Source organism: Periplaneta americana, chromosome 7, assembly GCF_040183065.1.
Source record: "Periplaneta americana isolate PAMFEO1 chromosome 7, P.americana_PAMFEO1_priV1, whole genome shotgun sequence".
In the NCBI taxonomy this organism is placed as follows: domain Eukaryota; kingdom Metazoa; phylum Arthropoda; class Insecta; order Blattodea; family Blattidae; genus Periplaneta; species Periplaneta americana.
In genome coordinates, this window is record NC_091123.1 from 115,419,349 (window position 1) to 115,440,355 (window position 21,007).

Sequence of the window (21,007 nt, forward strand, 5' to 3'; positions counted from 1 at the left end):
AGCACCTAAAGCATATTAATATTTTTTCCTTAAGAATTTATGCTCATTAAAGGCTTGATTTAAATAGTTATTATGTTAGGTTATAAAATTTATTTGGTTTTCTTCTTTAACTCGATCATTCATTCTCTTCTCTTATATCGTCGTTGTTCCTGCAATAACTCTTATGTGACATATTTATCGATTTTCAGATTTTCGCTCTATTAAATAACTTAAATAGTGATGCAGTAAATAATGAAATCTCCTATATGTAATTATATTTCTTTGTTTCGAAAATGTAAGAATTCACAGTCTCCTATGTAAGGCTGCCATAGGATGAATAAATATATATATATTTTTTTCCTACTGAAAAATTATATATTTTGCACATAGGAGTTATTGCAGGAACGACGATATATTATATTACTATAATAGTTATTAAGTTTAATTATTAGCCTATCGTAAATTGTATGCATTAAATAACATAGAGCCTATAATTACATCGTAACAAAATAGTAATGCATTGGAAACTCTTTGCTGCGAGTTACTACAGGAGTAAGAGGATAGTAGAGTAGGGGACAACTCCTTGGTTACCACTCCTTCCGCTCAAGAAAATCACAAGGAACATCATGTGCTCGAATGCTTATTCATCCTTCTTGCCGTGTAGTCCTCATATGTTTCTCTAATTTTAATTATCAAAAGCCATATAATGAAGCCATTGTAGTTAGTAGAAACATGAATTCAACAGCTACATCATCAGTCACCATTGTGGAATATTCTCCATTTTTATGTAATAGGTAGGCCTACTCTTTTCTTGTTCATTCGGTATCATTTATTTTCACAGACGTATATGTATATATATGTTAAGGTTAAAACTGCATTGTGAATGATACCTGACTTATGTTTATGACATACATTATGTGCTTATGTTCACGTTACGTTTATATTTAATTTTAATTGTGAGTGAACCTTTACTCTTTAATTCAGAAGGGATTGCATGCATACGTTTGCTGTTATTGGGTCAGAACCTATGTCATTAAAATTGTAAAGGTTTACATGGATCGCTCTGTATTATTCCAAATCGTAATGTAGTCTCTGGCTGCCATGTGTATTTGTGAATATTTATATGAACAACTTTGTAATAGCTGGGAATGTTCTTAAATATGGCAATTAAAACGGTCACTTCAATAGTACAATAACAGTGACAGTGGCTTATGCAATATAGAAAGAAAATAACATAAAAGAGGAAAACAGGAAGGAAGAGAGTAAGCAATACTATAGAAATAGTAATTTCAGCACAACGCGGAAGTGATAGTATTAACGATTTATCGATTATGCACATAAAATGTTGAATTTATCTCACTTTTCCCCATTCTACACTTCAAAGTCTAGAATACAGCTTTTTCTAGCACCCTTGTCCTAGCAGTCCGAAAAGATACCCCAATGAAATTTTATAAAGTAATGGCAGTTTCTATACATTCTTTTATGGCAGCGAAATTTTGGTCCTAAAAAGATCAAGAAAGAGAAATGAAGCAAGCGGTATGTAAATAGGGATAATTTCTTAGATGAAGGAGAAGTGAGGGCTGAATATAAGGGCTGAATTAAGCATTGAAAATATTGTAGAGATCATAAAACAGTATCAAAAGAATTGCAAAGATATCATATCGATAGGATGTCAGCTATACGAGTTCCAAGAGCATCGTGAATTGTGAATCAAAAAAGGAAAAAACTATCAAAGAAGGCGAATGAAAAATGGCACATCAAGTTGAGAGGAGACTGAACAAGTTAAAAGAACTAAATTCTGAAGAAAAATGATGATGATGATGATGATGATGAATAAGAAGGTATTGTTAACGAATCAGTATTTAACCAATAATATTTTTTATTTATATTAAAATAAGATAAATTATCCACGTGGCGTACAATAGACAATGCACATACATAAAGCGTTCACTACAGTATTATAAATTATATACTAAATTAAACCTACTACAGCTTTAAATACAAAAAGTGCAATTATGTTGACAAACATATTCGCACAGTAAACAAGTTGTACATTCACAGGTTCCGTTCTTATAGCTTCGAGTCTTACGTTATAATTTGCAACTAATTACTTGCTAGGTGGGAGATATCCTCTGTCTGGGACACTTGGTGTATAAGCACCACTCCCGGCACGGGGACCACTTCCCCCATCGCTGCTTGAAGGTCCTCCGATGTTGTTGTCTGGCGAACTATAAGCATTGCTGGATGTTCCGGGCCGGCTATAACCAACAGGAGAATTATATCCTGAAGAGGGGCCGCCACCAGAACCTGAATACTGTCCTGCAGGAGGCCTATAGTTGTAACCTCCCGAGCTGGGACCCGCTACGGAGTTATCTGGAGAAGTGAAGTCGTTGTAGTCCCCGCCGGAAGGAGAATTATAATTGCTTGCATACCCTCCGCTTCCGGTGTTATAGTTTCCTACCGAAGGACCACCTCTGGCGGATGAATCGGTTGCTCCGGAGGACGGAGCATCGTACCGATATCCTTCAGATCCTGTGTTGGTACTACCTGACGAAGGACCACTTCCTACCGAGCTCGTGTACCCACCAGTAGCGGTGTTGGATCCAGTCGTACTAACAGATGATGGACCACCCCCAGTTGCAGGCGTACTTAAAGCTGTATTTTGGGTGTTATATCCACCTGGTCTTCCTGTAGAAGTGCTGGATGAAGGCCCACTTGTGGTGGAGGGAGTGATGAAAGGTGGACTAGGGCGATTGTAGTTGTATCCTCCTGGACCTCCAGTTGGAGAAGCACCACTAAATGTTGGACTAGTTGGGCCTGCATTTTGAGGGGACGAAGTTCCGCCAGTGAACGTAGGACTAGTTGGACTCGCTGCAGTTTGAGTAGTAAAGGGTCTGTTTGGAGGATTATAAGTGTATCCGCCTGTAGAGCCTCCGGATGAGGGACCTCTAGCTGGATTAGCAGGTCCTCCAGATGGACGATTATAAGTGTAACCTCCTCCTGGGGAACTTGTTGGTGAGGGACCTCTAGAAGGAGTTGCAGGCCCTGCGTTAGGACGGTTATATGTATATCCTCCTTGTGTTTTGCCGAATGAACTTGCAGGACCTCTTCCAGAAGGAATGCTGCCTGGTCGGTTGTACCTGTATCTGCCTGTTAGTGGATTGTAGACTGTAGGATATCCAAACCTGCCAGGAATAGGTCTGAAACCAGAGGCAGGACCTGCAGGACCTCTGAATGGCAATGCCGCACTTGCGGGACCCCTAGCCGCGGCTAGCCTGTTTGCAGGGCTGTATCCCCTATAAGGGGAGTATGGGGAATATGGAGAGTAATAACCTGCAGCTGGACCCCGCTGAACGGGCAGTCCTGGTCGGGCAGTCGGACGGTATGCGAAAGGTGAATTGTATCCGGGCCTCGTTCCATAGCCACGGAAGCCTGTACTTGGCGAAGTTGGAAGTGGACGACGGAGTGAAGAAGGAATTGGTCTGCCAAGCGCACTACTAAATGCTGGACTTCTGAAGGGGCCTCCTGGAAGACGACCGACGCCACCGGTTACAGAAGAGGGAAATGCCGGGTTGACTAGTCCAAGTGCCTGTACAGAAAAGTTAGGAACTTAGATAAGAAGAGAATATTCCGAAATCAGTTGGTCGAAACTCACTTGCAATTTTTTCTGTCTATAAGCAAATCCCTTAAAATACTTTTATTCGTCCCGACTCTACTAACGTGCTCATAGATGTCGCTAGTGCCGAGAAGCATAAACTAATTACACACTAACCAGAGTGCACCACAGGCATGGATCTACGTTGTAATCGTAATGAATGATAATGAGAATTGTTGAACGTCACAAGGAAATCTTAGCTTCTTATTTACCTCCAGTTTCTTTCGTTACTTGTTGATGCACTTGGCTGCAAACTGGATAACCTCACAGCACCAACTATAGGACAGTAAAACGCTAGATCATAGAGGAAGATGAAGATGTTAGTGCTGTTTTATTAAACTTGAAGAACATTGTTGAAATTGGAGTATTCAGTGAAAATCCGTCTGTTGCCTTGACCACGGACTTGCTCCCTGCTCCACTTTTTGGCCAAATTAATATTTTGCTTGTGTCTTTCGTGCAAGAACCATCAGCAACTGTAGCAATTGACTGAAGACATTCTGTAACTAAATCCTTGCAAGCAGATTATTGTGCTAGTGTCTGATGGCATGGATTCAATTCAGATGTGGCTAATTTTATCACAGTGCGTGACATGATTGAAAATAATGGTCTTCAGTGCAAAAACTTAATACCTGAATAGAGGATACGTTGCTATAGATTTTAGGCAGCAAGTAAAATTTCTGAATCGTATATCAATTATGTATTTTTGCAATAGCAATATGTTCTTGTCCTGGCAATTAAGTATAAATGAGGAGGCGAAACCTGGCATGTGAGTTTTGCGCAAGTGGAAAGAATGAGCTATCATAAAGACATTTTGTTTCATGATGCTTAATATTGTACGAATTTACTGACACGAAAGTTCATCTCAGACTGAGGCTGGTATTCATAGTCGACACTTTATATCACCACTTTGCAAAGTGACACTTTTGAGAAAAGTGGCTCTTTCATATTAGTGGTATTCATAGACGATTCAAGAAGTGCACTTTACAAAGTGTCACTTTACACCAGCAAAGTGTAGAGTTACAATTGGGTTGGTAACAGGAGTCCCACAATGCCTTTCAAACAAGTGAACAAACAATAAAAAATTAATGTGTAACCCACAGATTATAATGCTTATGATTTGAGTTGGGAGCCTAATTGATCGCTCGAGAAAGAAAATATATATTTATAGTTATTTTATTTCAGTTTTTAGTCTTTGTTGCCGATAGATTAGATTATTTCAGTCAGTTCAGATATATAATAGTTTATTAAATAGGTAGTGATACTGCTAGTGAAATTAGGTTAGATTTTGTACAGTACATAGCTGATCTATTGATTTATATAGTTAGATTAGGTTTTGTACATATCCTTTTCATTGATTTATGTCGTTAAGTTAGGTTTTGTAGGCATATGTATCCGTTCCACTGATTTATATAGTTAGGTTAGATTTTGTTCATAACTTCTATTGGTTTATATAGTTAGGTTAAGTTTTGTGTTTGTAAATCGTTAGGTTTTATACGTATCTGCTTCATTGATATATCGCTTTATTTCTTTTATTTTCATTTTTGTCTTTTTCGTGAATAGCGAATAGAAGTTAAAAGAATGAAATAAACACATTACTACTTCTATTATTATTATTATTATTATTATTATTATTATTATTATTATTATTTCTCTCTCTTTCCTTGTTTCCATTATTGCCTGCTCTTCAGGAATATTTTGGATGCCAAATTGTTCTACAATGCAAAACAAAATAGGCCTAATAGTACGAGAACTCTTTTCATGTTGAGGTTATGACTGCACATGAACTAGAGACAGTATCTCAGCAGAAGCAGCCATATCAGATGTATTGCTTATCGGCATTAAAATATATATATATATATATATATATATATTAATATATATATATATATATTATGAAAGCAGTAACGATTATATCGACATCAAGATAAATCTTATCTTAAAATACAGGTAGTCAACAAAAATCAAAATCATTTTAAACTTTATAATTATGGAATCTGCTTAGAAAGCAGGCACGTGAGGTCTCTCAATGCTAATTTAAGATAGTTACGCCTCCATTAAATTGAAGTTTGTTTAATATTATTTAAGTTAAAAAATTCGTTTCAGTAATAAAAAAAATAGGTTATGTAGGCATAACCTATATACCTACATATCACTTCATCGAATTGAGGTTATAAATATACGGATGTTACTACAGAAATACCTGAATTATAATATTATAGATATTAATGTATGGTACATATCTGTAGTATATATATATATAATTTGAACTGGTAATGGAAATTGCAGAAAAACGGCTGAACGGATTTTAATAAATGACTCCTCATTTTGAAGCTTGGAAGCAAAAGTTTTTCAGAAAAATAGTAGTTTTTAGTGAAATGTCAATTTTCCTACATCATTTTCCTATTTTCCAAAATACATCTTTCGTCAGTTTTGAGAACTAATTAATTGCATTTCAGAATAAAACAAAACACACACTACAATAAACAATGATTATTACACGAAGGCCATGACCTGCAGGATTGCTGACATATTTAGAGTTCAGATGGCTCAAAGTCTTTCACATCAGAATGCCAATATGTCGATCTTCATTTGTGTAATTTTTTGTTAACGTATAAAAATAATTTACAGGTCTGATTCTCTGGTCTATAGTTTTCCGAGTACAGCCGTGTATTGGATATTAAGAACTACAAAACTTGAGAATGTTTGATGACGTTACCATTAAAAATGAAATATTATTATAGTTAATGCAACACACAATGCTATATTGATGATATGAGAGTGAAAATTTTTGGGGTTTTATATAAGTAGACGCAGTGAAAGAATATTTTATATTAGATCTTCATTTCTATAATTTACTGACTAACGGCTATATATATACATATATATATATATGTTACTGAAAACTATAAAACTATAAAACTATAAAACTTAGTAAAGTAACAATATTATTATAAAAAATGAAATACTTTTAAAGTTATTAATCAAGTGGTGTGGGTATTTTTCATATATTTAATGGCGGTGTGATATAGATATTTATATGTCTGTTTCCCTAATTTTCCTTAGTAGTAATTGAGTCATGTTTCCTATTTTAGCTGCGTCTTTAAACTACATCGAAATTAATTTCATATTTCTTTAGTTTAATCGATTAGATTTGTGATCGATCCCAAGCATATTTTGTTGTAGAGAAAATAGCAGGCCATTTCACTTCTTGCTACCGTGATGAATAAGTTTATTTCCCGCAACCAGCAACGAATGAAACATTGAATCTGCTAACGATTTACGAAGAACAATTTTATTTAGAGCGCATATAAGATTCTACAACTCTGACATACCATTCGCCTCATTTTCCGCATCTCAGCAATAGATTCCTCATACCAGCCTATATTACTGAAAATATACGGGATAACATTCACTGTTACATAAATTAATCCAGCAGTATTTGGTAGATCAATATTGTCTGAAGGAAGCGCAAAAATCTCAATTCGTGAGAAAAGACCAAAAAGTATTACTTACTGATAAAATAAGAGGCCTACAAGATTTTGTAGTCTCTTCATCACCTCAGCAAGATCTCTTAGTTGGAAAAAGTGATTCTGCTCTCTACATATCAGAGTAGTTCACGAAACATGTAGCAGCTATACCAAGATGCTAAGTCTTGTTCAAAGCATGGCAAACCTGACATTTTCTTAACTTTCCGCTACAATCCGCAATGACTTGTGCATTACTCCCACATGAAAAACTCGCTGATCGTCCTGACATTGTTACTTGCGATTTCGCATTGAAACTCAAGAACTTTGACGGATAGGTTCAAGGAAAAGTGTTTGGTATAAAAAAAACATTCAGAGGGAGTATGTTTCACTATTATGGAAGCAAATAACTTTCAAAATTTCTGGTATTCTTCATTGAAAACAAATCTGAACAATTTTTATTTGAACTTCTTATGGACTCAGTTTGCAGCATTTGCTGCACAAGCCACTAGTATAATTTTAATGCAGTCAATAACTGTATTATTGGAGGCACTGGCAAAACTCTGTTATTCGTTTTTGTCAACCGGTCATCGAAAAGATGAGCAATCTCAATAACACTTTCTTTATCAAATTGGAACCGTTTTTTTTAATTCTGTATCATAAAATTCCACGGGATTGTCTTTAGTCCTATCCCTAATGTAGCTCCTTCGTACATTGTCCATTAATTGTGCCACCTCTTCCGCACGTTCTAATAAATAATTCAACAACTTCCAAGATGTCCGCCATTTTTCTACAAAGTGACACTTTCGGCTCAAAGTGTGGTCGGAAGTACACTTTCATCCAAAGTGTTCCTTTACACCAAAGTGTCGACTGTGCAACGGAAAAGTGATACTTTGCGTCTTCCAAAGAACAGTTTAATCGAAAGTGTCGACTATGAATACCAGCCTGAAACATATCTTACCCCTCCATACTCATTAGTGATATAGCCACGGGACATGATAAGATCACAGGACAGGTCTTGCCTTCTTTACTGCATTAGGAGCAATTATGCTTCACTTGCTTGGGTGTACTAATTGAACTAGGGGAGATTTCACTTGCTTGGGTTGCTAGGCTTGAAACCGCAATTTACATGTAGTTTTTTTCAGAAAATGTTAATTGGAAATCCTATTTCTTGTCCCATAATCTATGTAAAAGCGAAATTATTTACTGATTTTCATTTTTGATTGAATTATTAGATTTCCGCACATCCGGATCATGACAGTCTCCAAGTAGTCCAGATAATTGGAATTGACTGTAACCGGAAGTTTAACCTATTTTTGATTTTCTTCTTTTCTTTTAAGTGGTTAGGTGCAGCTTACAGCAGTGAAATTTTTGGAAATATTCAACATTTTTTTTCTTCATTACTGTGCCTTGTACAATAATGAAAATTGATATGCATAAAATAGTGTCCTGCTATATGAAAAAAATACTTCTAAGATTGAAAAAATATTTATATACAATTTTTTTCAAAATTCAAAATGTTGGCAGTTCACTGTGCAGTGATGAAGCGTTTCCCTCATAGCTCATAAACTTGTGAACTTTTTCATGTTCTCTCTCTTTTATTTTATTGCTGAAAGTCATGTTTAGAATATCATGCTCTTTTAACTACATTCCTTAATAAATAATACTTTTTTATTTTGTGTTATACTTCAATACTGATATTTGACCATTTTTAAAGAAATTTATTTTTTATCAGAAAATCTATCAAAGTGATCTTGCATCATACTGTAGATATGGCATGCATAAATACAAAAAATTTCATCACAGAATGTTGGATAGATAGTTTTTTATTTATGAGGGAAAAGCTTCATCACTGCACAATGAACTGAATTTTGAAAAAAAAATGTAAATAATTTTTTTAATCGTAAAAATATTTGTTTCATATAGCAGAAGCACAGTGTTTTACACATACTAATTTTCATTTTTGTACAAGTTACAGTAATGGAGGAAAAAATGTTTAATATTTCCAGAATTTTACTGCTCTAAGCTGTACCTAACCCCTTAAAGTAAATTACTGCTTCTGATTTATTACTGATTTCGTGTTACGCAAGTAACACATTCCTTTTTCCCCTCGGTAAGTTGTGATAAAACACATTCATAATAATTTTAATTAAGGGTACATAAAACCTAATTGATGATACTGTAAACGATTTGATGCGTGAAAAAAATATATCTGGCCCAAGGTCTCAAAATCCTAAGATTCACAGTTGCATATACCGCCTTTTTTATTTAGAAGTTGAAGATTGCTAGACCTTTCGCGATCGTGGATTTCGCACACCTTCCCTTTTGCCACTAACAAGCTTACCTGGGCGCGCTGTTTGGCTAAAGCGATGGCTGCTGGGTTACCAATTCCAACCCGCTGCGCAAGAGCTGCGGCTGTGTTCACGTCCACATCCCCCATGGCACGTGCTACCTCTGCATTGACACCGTAGAAGTTGATGGCATTGTCGCAGTCGAAATTATACCACCAGTCGCACACCAGGAATTCCTGGTTGAACACCGTTCCATTGGGACATAGAAATCCAGTGCCCCGTCCACCTTTTTGACAGATGTAGAAGACCTGCAGAAACATACAATGAAATATATTTAAAATGCGAAAAAGTTTGATTTCTAGCAAAATTCAGATATTGTGGACTTTAAGTAAAGATACTGCAATACGTTTTAAGGTACTTACATGTCTGCAATATGTTGTTCATAATATTATTGTAACGAATATATTCATATTGTTAACTGACAAACAAAAAAAATTTGCAGATGGTATTATGCCAAGATCTAGTTTTGTTAAACTTAGGGTTGCCAACTTTTTTTGAAGAAAATAAGAGAGACTAATGAATTGACAAAATTTCACATATAAAATAGACAAATTATTCGGTTCAATTACTAAAAAACAACTTTATTCTTCACTTCTGCAGCTAGGCTTAAATTAAGAGCATTTTGAGACAGATTTTATCTCGCGTAACCGTTGAAGTCGATTGCAGTTTTCAGCTCTGATTTGATTAAATGTGCCATGCTCATGTTTCGAACACCTGTCCAATTATTGTTCATGAGATAAAACATCCTCTTTATATGAGCATTACTGCTTGGTATGCTTAGAACAAAACTAGCCAGTTTTTTTTTTTCCAAATTTATAATATTAACTCTGATTTTAAACGAGTGAGCACTAAAACCCATTTCTGGCAAGCATTACATTCTATAAATACTGCACATTTTAATGCATCTCTTGAACAACAAAACTCATTATATAAACAACAATCATTCACAGCAAAATCAAATGTTTAGAATAAAAAAAATTACATTATGCAAAAATAAGGGAGAAAAATGCTCAAAGAAAAGAATAATACGGGAGCCGAGAGTCTGTTCAAATTTGGGGAAAATACGGGAGTTCCCGGGAAATACGGGAGCGTTGGCAGCCCTAGTTAAATTATCTTGCTTTTGATTTGCAAATTTATGATAGAAAGTAACTGTTGAGTTGGTATAGATGTTTGCATTGTTCATTATATTGTATTATTTTGCTGACCGGAGGATTTTTTAATAACATTCTTATAGAGAAGTAAGATGGATATCGATATAATTAAATGTAAATGTGTACATATGAAGACTTGGAGGATTGAATAATAGAAGTTGCAACAAGACGAGAATTCCGTGTAAAAGATTAATTGAAATTAGCAGTTGCAGCAGTTCTGTTAATAATTTTGTAGATCTCGAAATGAATCCAAGACCAGAGAACGAGTCAAGTAAAGAAAGTGATTAGATAAGTATTGAAGCTTGGCTTCAGGAAAACCAACCAAAAATATACCTATAAAAAATTTAAAGAATTTCAGCTGGGCAAGAGCAAGCATGAAATTAAACTTTGAAGTAAACACGAAGATGATTGAAGAGGAAAATAACCAAATATATAAAACAAATTAAACTACAGTCAACTCTGGATATAGTAAACTCGGTTATAGTGAACATTCGGCTATAGTGAACCTAAATCGTGGTCCCGACCCGCATACATTAAAAAGTACATTAGTATTTCCGTTTATAGTGAACCCTCGCTTCGGTTATAGTGAACCTTAAAAATTGAAGTTACAAGAGTTGTTATCTTGACAAATTCTTATTTGAAGTCAGACCTTCTCGTATATAATTGTAAGAATGTGTTGAGAACAACATTATAAGTTTCTTACTCCTTTATAGTCAAAGGACAAGGGTAAGATTAGTGATTCCTAGACAGTGAGCTATACTGTAAATCCAGGCATCATGTGACGACCTTGCCTCTCTCTACCGTCGAAGGGCTGACATTCTGTTCTTAGGCACTACTCTACTGTTATTTCTAATCCTCCACCGTCACGAGATTGCCTTTTGTTCTCAGAAACATTTCCATTACGATGGATAGCATCGAAACAACGGAAAATGAAATTGCCTTCTTTTATTAAAAGGGGGCAGACATAATGTCCAGAGTATAAATGAAGGTAAGATTCCGATGGCTTTCAAACTCCATCAACCCCCTCCCAGTTTCCATTAAGTGACCCAGGAAATTCCAAGGCTGAGCACGCAGTCACACCATAACAGCGTATGTCATTTCTACCTGATCAGTCGGTTTCTAGTGTTTCGAACAGTGAATGTACTGTATAAAAACGTCGAAGCTTAAAGTGTTTTCTTTGGAAGATAAGGCGGAACATTATGAGTGGTGTCTTGCGAGCGGACATGGGTCGTTAGCATAGTTTAAGTAAATCAACTATGAGTAATAGTATACAGTGCAATCTATTCCACAAAAATTAAAAATTGTAATTACTGTATAGTACTTTATTTTCTTGTTCACAGTTTCATTCATTCCTGTCATTTGAGGTTAGGGGAGACACTTCGGATTTAGTGAACCTCGGATATAGTGAACGAAATATGCAAGTCCGCAAAGGTTCACTATAACCGGAATTGACGGTATTTAGAATTTAACCATTGTAAGAAGAATTTGATAATTTTCGGAATAATACGAGTATAAGATAGACATGAATAAGGAGAGGAAACGTGTGGTTCAGTTTACAACGTGTGCTGGGACCTATTCAATTTAAATGTTAGAGAAGACCACAAAGAAGCAGCATACAGATTAGGCAAAGGCACACCTCTTCCAGTTCTAGTAAAATTTATCTAAGCATGAAAATGAAGGAAGTAATTATGAATAAAGTGAAGAATTTGAACGGGAGAGGAATGATGATGATGATGATGATAATAATAATAATAATAATGATAATAATAGCATGCTTTTGATTTTATGTCGCTGTTGTTGCTTCTACAGTATGTGAACGTACTACAAACTGTCGCATTTAATGATATAGTTCCTAGCTTGTAAGTTTGTATCATGGTAACATAATCTCATGGATGGATTGTAGTACCTGACAACCAGCCAGAGGATCGGCGTAATATCCAGGGAAAGGTTCATCTTCACAGTTGAAACCTGTGGGTGGCACTTGGGCTAGAACTGGATAATCCACTCCAGCAATTCCGGGAATCTCGTCTCCTATAATACCCTCCAGGTCGTCGCCATCCACGAACTGCGGTCCGTTCGGAATAGGTCCGAGTTGTGCCTTAAAAAGACAAGAGTGAGCATTTAAACACAATTGAATACCTGAAGTAAATAAGGATGTAAGTGCCACTTTCTTTAAAATTGTATATTTACTGGAATAACAAGTAGACTAATGTACCTGGCACTATAACATAAATAAGAATCGAAGTCCGACTCGTCCATTTATCATTTTATTCTTCGTTCATATATGGTAGAACGTATATGTTTCAATAGCTTCAATATACAGGGTGTTTCTAAATTAGACCCACAAACTTATGGATCAGATAGATAATCTTCTTTCAAACACTTTTAGTTCAGGAACCCATGGGCTCGGACACTTCGTTTCAGTGCAAGAGGTATTTAATGCTACCACCCAGTTTGTTTACTCAGTCAGCACAGTATCATTCTTCGTCATCATCATCAACATCATCATCATCATCATCATCATCATCAATGGCACGACAGCCCTTCATGGGCCCTGGCCTTCTTCAGAAGTTTTCGCCATTCCTCCCTATCCAATGCCAAACTTCTCCAATTTCTAACACCCAAAGTCTTGATATTATCCATCACACAGTCTTCCCATCTCAATCTCGGTCTCCCAACCTTCCTTCTTTCCATTGGAATAAATTTAAAAACTCTCTTCGCAACCCTATCATCTTGCATTCTCACAATATGCCCGGCCCAATCCAATCTTCTTATTTTTATAAATTTAACAATGTCCGGCTCATTATATAATCTGTACAGTTCGAAATTATATCTTCTTCTCCATGTTCCGTTTTCTCTAACTGGTCCAAAGATTTGCATAAGAATCTTTCTTTCAAATGTACATAATACTGTCGCATCTGACTTCGACATTGGCCAAGTCTCAGATGCGTAAGATAGTACAGACCTTATAAGAGTTTTATACATAATAATTTTTGTATTCCTAAATATAATTTGAGATTTCATATGTCTTCTAAGACCATAAAAGCATCTATTGGCAGATAATATTAGTTTTTTTTTATTTCAGAACTAACATTATTTTTGTTGTTAATTTCAGAGCCAAGATAGATAAAACTATGGACAGTTTCAAATTTAAAAGAGCCTATTTCCAAGTAAGGTGGTCCATTTATATTGGCTCTCGTGACTGGCATATACTTTGTTTTTTCTTCAATAATTTGTAAATGCATCTTTCTTGTTGCCTTTTCCAGCCTAATAAAGGCCTCTTTCATTGCTGCCTAACTTCATCATTCTTCGACACGGTTTATTTATTCCCTGAGCTCGGTATCATGCAGTAACCAAATATTATTACTACCAGAGGTCGGCAAGTTTGTTTACTTCCATTCGGTCTGTTGACGTTTTGTGCTCGGTATCATTCTTCCACTCATTCTGTTGACTGCTTCTTCTCGGTACAGTACAAGTCTTCCTTGCTTACAAAACATTGAATTTTAACTACGGCAAACAAGGGAATGAAAAGTACGTAATCATCTGACAGTTACATTCGGCGATCACTGGATAGGTCGAGATGGGCCCCTTGCCCAGCCGGCGAGCTCACTTGACCTTACTCCACTTTATTTCTTTTTGTGGGGCCACATAGAGTCTGTGGTTTAAGGAACCCCTGCTGACCCTGAAGAACACCTTGCAGCACGCATAGTCTGCGCGGCAGCTGAAATCAGGAAAATGCCTGGCGTCTTTGCAAGAGTACGGCAAAGTATGGCACGTCGCATCGATGCAATGCTTGTCTGGAAGTCAATGGACGTGTGTTCTAGCACTCGTTGTAGTGATGAGACAGTAAAGTAATGGATCCATACTGTTAATTTAACACTGAAGAGAGTGTTTTTCCTTTTTCATTAGGTTTGTTTTCTTTGTGTTTTTCTGTATGTTTGGGCACAATAAATTGTGCCTGTAATATCTAATGATTTCTTTATTCACTTTCCAGGTAAAAATTACTTCCATCCCTTCCTGTACGATCGGACCATGAAATGACATAAACCCCTCTTGCTCTGAAAGGAAGTGTCGCAGCCCCTGGGTTCCTTAACAAAAACTGTTTGAAATAATGTTATCTATCCGATCCAAAAGTTTGTCGGTCTAATTTAGAAACACTCTGTATTATGACTAATTTTCGTCAAAAGTTTAAAAATGGCACTTGGATCATTATTTACTTGAAGTATTTAGCTATTTCCAAGAGTGAAAATACAATAAAATGAAATAATTTGCGTTCTAATTTAATACACGTGTATTCAGGTAATGATAGACGGATTATAAAATAAGCATTTTTTTTAATATACGCACTGTGATGTTATAATTTGAACACGGATTTCAAACAGAATATACATAAATTTAATAATAACGAAACGTTTTGCAAAGAATATGACGAAACGTAACTGGCCGTATAGGCCTACATCGATTGTAGCGATGACAGCATCCATGAATAATAAGGAAGGCTGTGGAATACCATATAAACTGTAGTTTCACTATTTTCGTGTAGTATTCTTTATTAATGTTGTGAAGTAAAAGTATATGAATAATTTAAAATCAATTCCTATTAATAATAGCGTCAACATGATATAAAAGTCGTATTTACATGTTTTTAAAAGTTAATATACTTTGTAAGACGGAGGGCACCGTTTCGACATTGGTATCGTGTCTCCGTTAGCATCTGTTGTACTACTGCCGTACGTCATACAAGGTATATTATCTTTTTAACAATTTTAACATTTTAAAATTTTTAAGTTTTCAAAAAGTTTTACATTCATTTTACTTGATTTAATAGATTCTTTCCCAGCTGCCTTTCTCTGTGTCATATGGATTACTTGCTGCCGTTGGAGTGTGATCTGAAAACTGTGGACGTAGTGGGCATTGATAGTTGTGTGACCTCTGACTTAACCCTTTTTAGCTTCCTCAGAGATGAAGTGAATCAGTTTAAGAATTATTTTCTTGGATTATTTTCGCTTCCAATCCAAACTTTTATCTTCTTGTAGTATTAAAACGACATAAGATAATAACTGATGCCCTTTCAAAAACAATCCCAGTTTTTGAGTCCATATATTTAAGTTGTACATACAACTATTCGATGCCCTTTCAACACCAATAAATAGATCTATGTCTGGAAAGACAAAAATAAAAAAAAAGTAGAAATTGGAAAATTAGTGATTGCTGCCCTTTCAAAACAAATAGATTCGTTTATCAAAGAAGGTAAAATGAAATTTCGAGAATTAAAATTCCACCCATTTTCTGACAGTTAACAGCGAAATCTAAGTATTATTTCAGTGTATATTACCACATTTGTATTTCAAGAAATATGTACATTGTAAATGAAGACGAAAGCAATAAAATTTTAAAAGAGCTGTAACTTGTACTTTTGTCATTGTAGTGATGTAACTTACACGAAATACTTCGAATTTATCTTCGTCTCCAGATGGGAAAATTATAATGATATTATTAATATTTAAAAATAGGTGATTACAATTTCACACATATTTAAGTCAGATTAATGTGCAAGACTCAGGAAACGTCTATTTAATTTCATAGTAACGTTAGAAGAATTTGAATGAATATTGACGTTAACATATAAGCCTGAGGGTTTAAAATTTAATATACAATTGAAAAATAACAGTAAGGTTATTTTAACACTCCACACTTAATAAAACTGGGATACATGTTCCTTACCTGGGCTAATCCGATGGTACACAGCATAAGTATATTCCACTTTATCATGTTGATTCTGAAATTATAAAATAATGAGCTATATCAGAAAGAGGAAAAGGAATTGGCTGGGTCACTGGTTGAGAAGAAACTGCCTACTTAAGGATGCACTGGAAGGAATGGTGAACGGGAGAAGAGTTCGGGGCAGAATAAGATATCAGACGATAGACGACATTAATGTATATGGATCTTATGCGGAGACAAAGAGGAAGGCAGAAAATAGGAGACTGGAGAATGCTGGGTTTGCAGTGAAAGACCTGCCCTTGTGTAGAACACCAGGAATGAATGAAATGAATACATTTACTATATCTAGGAGAATATTTTTCTTATAAGGTAAAGACGAATAGACCCCAAAGATATCTACTAAAGGAGAGAAACTGAAATAAATCAACAGAAATTAAAATGTATGCCCGAGAATAATTATCATTAGCATTAAAGTAACTATAAAAGAGTTATGGAGTTATATAATAGCTAAAAGCTTTAATAAATTAATATATACGATATTCTTAAAACTTGAAATATTTTTAAGAATTAAATTATAAACTTCACACTATCTCGAACAATTAAATGCCCGTTAAGAACCAGAGCTACAAGTTAAATCGTTATGAAATTCTAGGGAGTTCTTAGAATAGCAGTCATAAAGTGTATTTAATTAGAAAATTGAGCTGTGAACAGGGTGCAGAAAATTAGCAGTAAAAGCAGTTGAAATGAGATTTTAGGAGAAAATGTACGTAATGTAACAAATATGCAATATTAGAATAAGGAAATAGATGATTATATTGAATGCAGAGATATCAAAGGAATATATCGTCGTTGTTCCTGTAGTAACTCCTTGTGCAAAATATAACATTTTTCAGTAGGAAGAAAAACGCATTTTATTCATTCTATGGCAGCTGTACATAGGAGACTGTGAATTCTTACATTTTCGAAACAAAGCAATATAATTACATATAGGAGATTTTATTATTTGCTTTATCACTGTTTAAATTATTTAATAGAGAAAAAAACTGAATATCGATAACTATGTCACATAGGAGTTATTGCAGAAATAAAGACGATATTTATATGAATGCGCATTAAGTATAGAAAAAGCAAGAATCACTAAGGACACGTTGCAGTATAAATCAGTAAGGTGCTGAGAGATGAAGATGATGCTACGAAGCTAAATAACCTAATAGTTGATACAGCGCCGTTAAATAAAGTAAAAAAGATGATGCTCGAGATGTGTAACTACTGTAGCGGTGATGATGATGATGATGATGATGATGATGATGATGATGCAAGAGAAATTACTTGTCAATTTCATAAACTTTTAATTTGAAAAGTATGCTTATTTGTTGGTACTTTTATTTTTAGGAATGAAGTTACCTTTTCCCTTTCATAAACAAAAAGTGGAAGGATATTTGGATTTTATTTCTATGATTGTATAGTGCATACGTTTTATCTTTCCACGCTCGCGGTTGTAGAGCGGACGCGGCAGTGTACATTGCAGCAATACATATGCGAGCGTAGAAAGATAAAATGTATGCACTATATATTTGGTGTCCCACCGTGGTCAGTTAGCCATATCTCACACTGAACTAAACTTGAGAATACTTGTTTCTATGTAACTTCATTTTATGACATGTAATTTTTGTCGTATACCATACAGGATCTTAAGGTTTACACAATTCCCGTAGGATTATCTGTAGTAATTGTACGAGTGCTGTTTCATACGAGTGCAATTTAATAAGATTATCAACGAATAAAATTAAATATCCTGCAAAACCGAATTACGTACGTAAATGATCATAATTATTATAAAACACGGCAAAAAGACATTATGTAGTTAGAGTATTTTACTTTAATTCTTTCTTTACGAACGAGACGTTATATGCCATGTAAGTCATTATCTTCATTTTATTAGTTAATTATTATATTCACGAAGTAATCTCGTTAAATGTAATGCGAAATTTTAATTTAATTTAGATAAGTTCACTCGCACTTCGCGCTCTGAAATAATCAACAAAATGAAAAACTCTTGCAACATTACTTACAGCAAAATCTTAATGTAAATATCCAATTCATCCTGTATAGAAATCAAAGCTAAATAACAGTCACACAATCGTAACAATCAACTAAAATTGTAGACGCTTACTGTTGCTATTGTATTGCATCCATCTCTCTTGTTCTAAAGTCATAAAACCATGTAACATTTCTCAGAGTTCCAATGTTATCATTTCAGGATAGAAAGTACACAGTTGAGTAACCAGGAATAATTCATTGAAATAAAAACTATTGTTATTAAATTTAAATGTTAATAGAACTTATTTAGGCAGAACTACAACTATTGAAATAAAGTTATGCGATCCTAATTTCGAATTTGTTTCAAATTTATTCAAAATTTTCGTTTAAATGCTGTGATTCAGACTAAAGTTACCCGAAATGAGCATGAGGTCATGCTCGTGTATAGCCCAGTACAGCAAAAGTTACGATTTACATAAATTTTATATGGACATCAATAATAATTAGATAATAATAATAATAATGATAATAATAACAGCGACGAAAAATGATACAAATAAAATAGTAATACCAATTAAGTAATAATAATAATAATAATGATAAAATAGGCCTTTAACGCTATTAAGCGAGAGGAAGTCAACACAATTTATATAAGAATATTGTAATCAGAAAAAAATATTGGAAGTTCACGAAGTAGTCATTGTTCACAGACGACAGCAACCGCGGATAATATTGTTATAATTCAGATATCGGGTGAAGAGTACAGAGATAAGACACGAACTAAATATTTTTTAACTTAATTGAAAGAGTATAAGGAAAAATTACAAACACAAACTATAAACTACTGTTCCAGAAAACGTAGAGATTATAAATCGTCTATTTAAAATTCGGAAAGAGATTTTTGAAGGTAGAACAATTGGACGGAGTTACGCAATAATAGACTAAGCGCCAAAAACCTGTTTCGAGATATTGGCCATTGAAATAAATCTGGTTTGCTATATAAAATTTTATGCAAGAGATATTATAACGTTCATATTATTACAAAAAATAGTACTAATAATACCAAAAAGCTAACCGATTTTTAATAAGAGACCACCAGTTGAATTAATATTTCAAAGCAAAATAAATAAATGAATTTTATGCAATAAACTAATTTTTGCTTATAAATAGCAGTAAAATTCAAATAGCCTATCGCGATTCTTGATTTTTTCCGAGTTAAATTAGCCTGCCATCAACAGATTTATGCAAATATCTCTTTTTGTTTCAGATTGTCGATTGGTATATTATTGCGAAACTCCGTCCAGTTAAAGTATAATACTTGCTATACGAAAAGTCAACATTTGGCCCTATATATTTTTCACAAGTTATATCTAAAATAAGTTAGACACTGTAGTGTAATACGTCAATTTGAAACTGAATAATTGCAAAGAGAGTATTCTATGAAAAATAATGAATGTAATCCACTGTTGAATGCACACCGCACCGATACCTTCCACAGGCGAATCTCCTCTGCCGTCGATATTGTTGGTGCAGAGGATGCAACAAGACTTGTTAGCTGTTAATAGTAATCACGGGGTTATATATAAATTGGCACAACACGTAGGAATCATCATCATTAACATCCCCGCCCACATTGCACAGTATTTCACGTAGCTGTGTACCTATTTTCACCCCCACCCGCTGGCCTAGAATATGCTCCCTTTTACTATGAAAAAAAATAGGAGGGAAAAGCCATGGGGATGTTGCATAATTCATGTAATAACATTCTGGAGGTTGGATTCACATGTGGTCATCACGAGATAAATACAAATTGAAGAAGGAAACAAACATATAATAATGAAAGCAGTAATAACTGCTTTCTAAGAAAACTTGTAATTACTTTAATGTGTGGATGTTCACGAAGTGCTGAGGTGTGGTATTGGTACATACGGCTGAAAAAATAGCTGAAAATGCATCACACAGTCGTCTGTACAGAAATCTGAAGTAAGAAATACACTGTTTTCATTTTTTTTTATAGAATTGTAAAACCGTATTTGAGAAAAAATCTGCAGCTGGACTGCATAAAATAAAGGGCTTTCTTTGCCCTACTTTAGCAATTCTCAAAGGTTTGTTAATTTAAATTCTTAATTTGACATCCTTTGCCAACTATCTAGGGTATTCGGAGACTTAATGAACCTCATATGTCCATTGTATAACGGGTATTTTATATTTTCAGTTCCTGACATATGCATTTACTGTTTTCTTTAAGGAAAGAGCTATTTAATGTAACATTACGTAATCTCAGTTTACCATTTTCATAGATAGTTGACACTGAAAGTATAAAATATCACCTAAATTGACGGATTTGTTTTACACCTGTAGGCCTATAATATGTAACCTCCTTCTCATGTGTGCGTACGTGTTGAGAGTCACGGAGCAAATACAAAGCAGAAAAAGATCACTGTAACAACACTATTTTACCGAGCGGTAATACTCTAGACGAGCGGTGACCAAAACTCGAAGTGCAATGATTACATGCGACACACAGTCTATGAACTAAGGAGACGGAGGAAAGGTAGTTGGCATGAAAACTACAACCAGTGGTGTTTCCTGTACTAACATCTTGATCAATCCCGCGGATAAAAATCTCAAGTTTTTTTGCTG

At 34.7% G+C, this 21,007-nt stretch overlaps 1 protein-coding gene across 1 annotated transcript; it reads right to left on the reverse strand.

Annotated features, from left to right (window-relative positions):
• Positions 1 to 1,861: 1,861 nt before the first annotated feature.
• On the reverse strand, positions 1,862 to 19,901 carry LOC138702726 (prisilkin-39-like). The gene is made up of 5 exons (XM_069830036.1): positions 19,854 to 19,901; positions 16,325 to 16,379; positions 12,507 to 12,698; positions 9,443 to 9,697; positions 1,862 to 3,568 (listed from the first exon to the last, which is right to left on the reverse strand). The coding sequence occupies exons 2-5, from the start codon at positions 16,370 to 16,372 to the stop codon at positions 2,087 to 2,089; spliced, it is 1,977 nt and encodes a 658-aa protein (XP_069686137.1). The 5' UTR covers positions 16,373 to 16,379; positions 19,854 to 19,901; the 3' UTR covers positions 1,862 to 2,086.
• Positions 19,902 to 21,007: the final 1,106 nt, after the last annotated feature.

Excerpts from the sequence above, each read along its gene's own strand:
- LOC138702726 (XM_069830036.1), bottom strand. The coding sequence starts at position 16,372 with ATGATAAAGTGGAATATACTTATGCTGTGTACCATCGGATTAGCCCAG. Across the intron at positions 12,699-16,324 it reads GTACCATCGGATTAGCCCAG|GCACAACTCGGACCTATTCC; the intron begins GTAAGGAACATG and ends TGTCTTTTTAAG. Across the intron at positions 3,569-9,442 it reads TAGCCAAACAGCGCGCCCAG|GCACTTGGACTAGTCAACCC; the intron begins GTAAGCTTGTTA and ends TTTTCTGTACAG.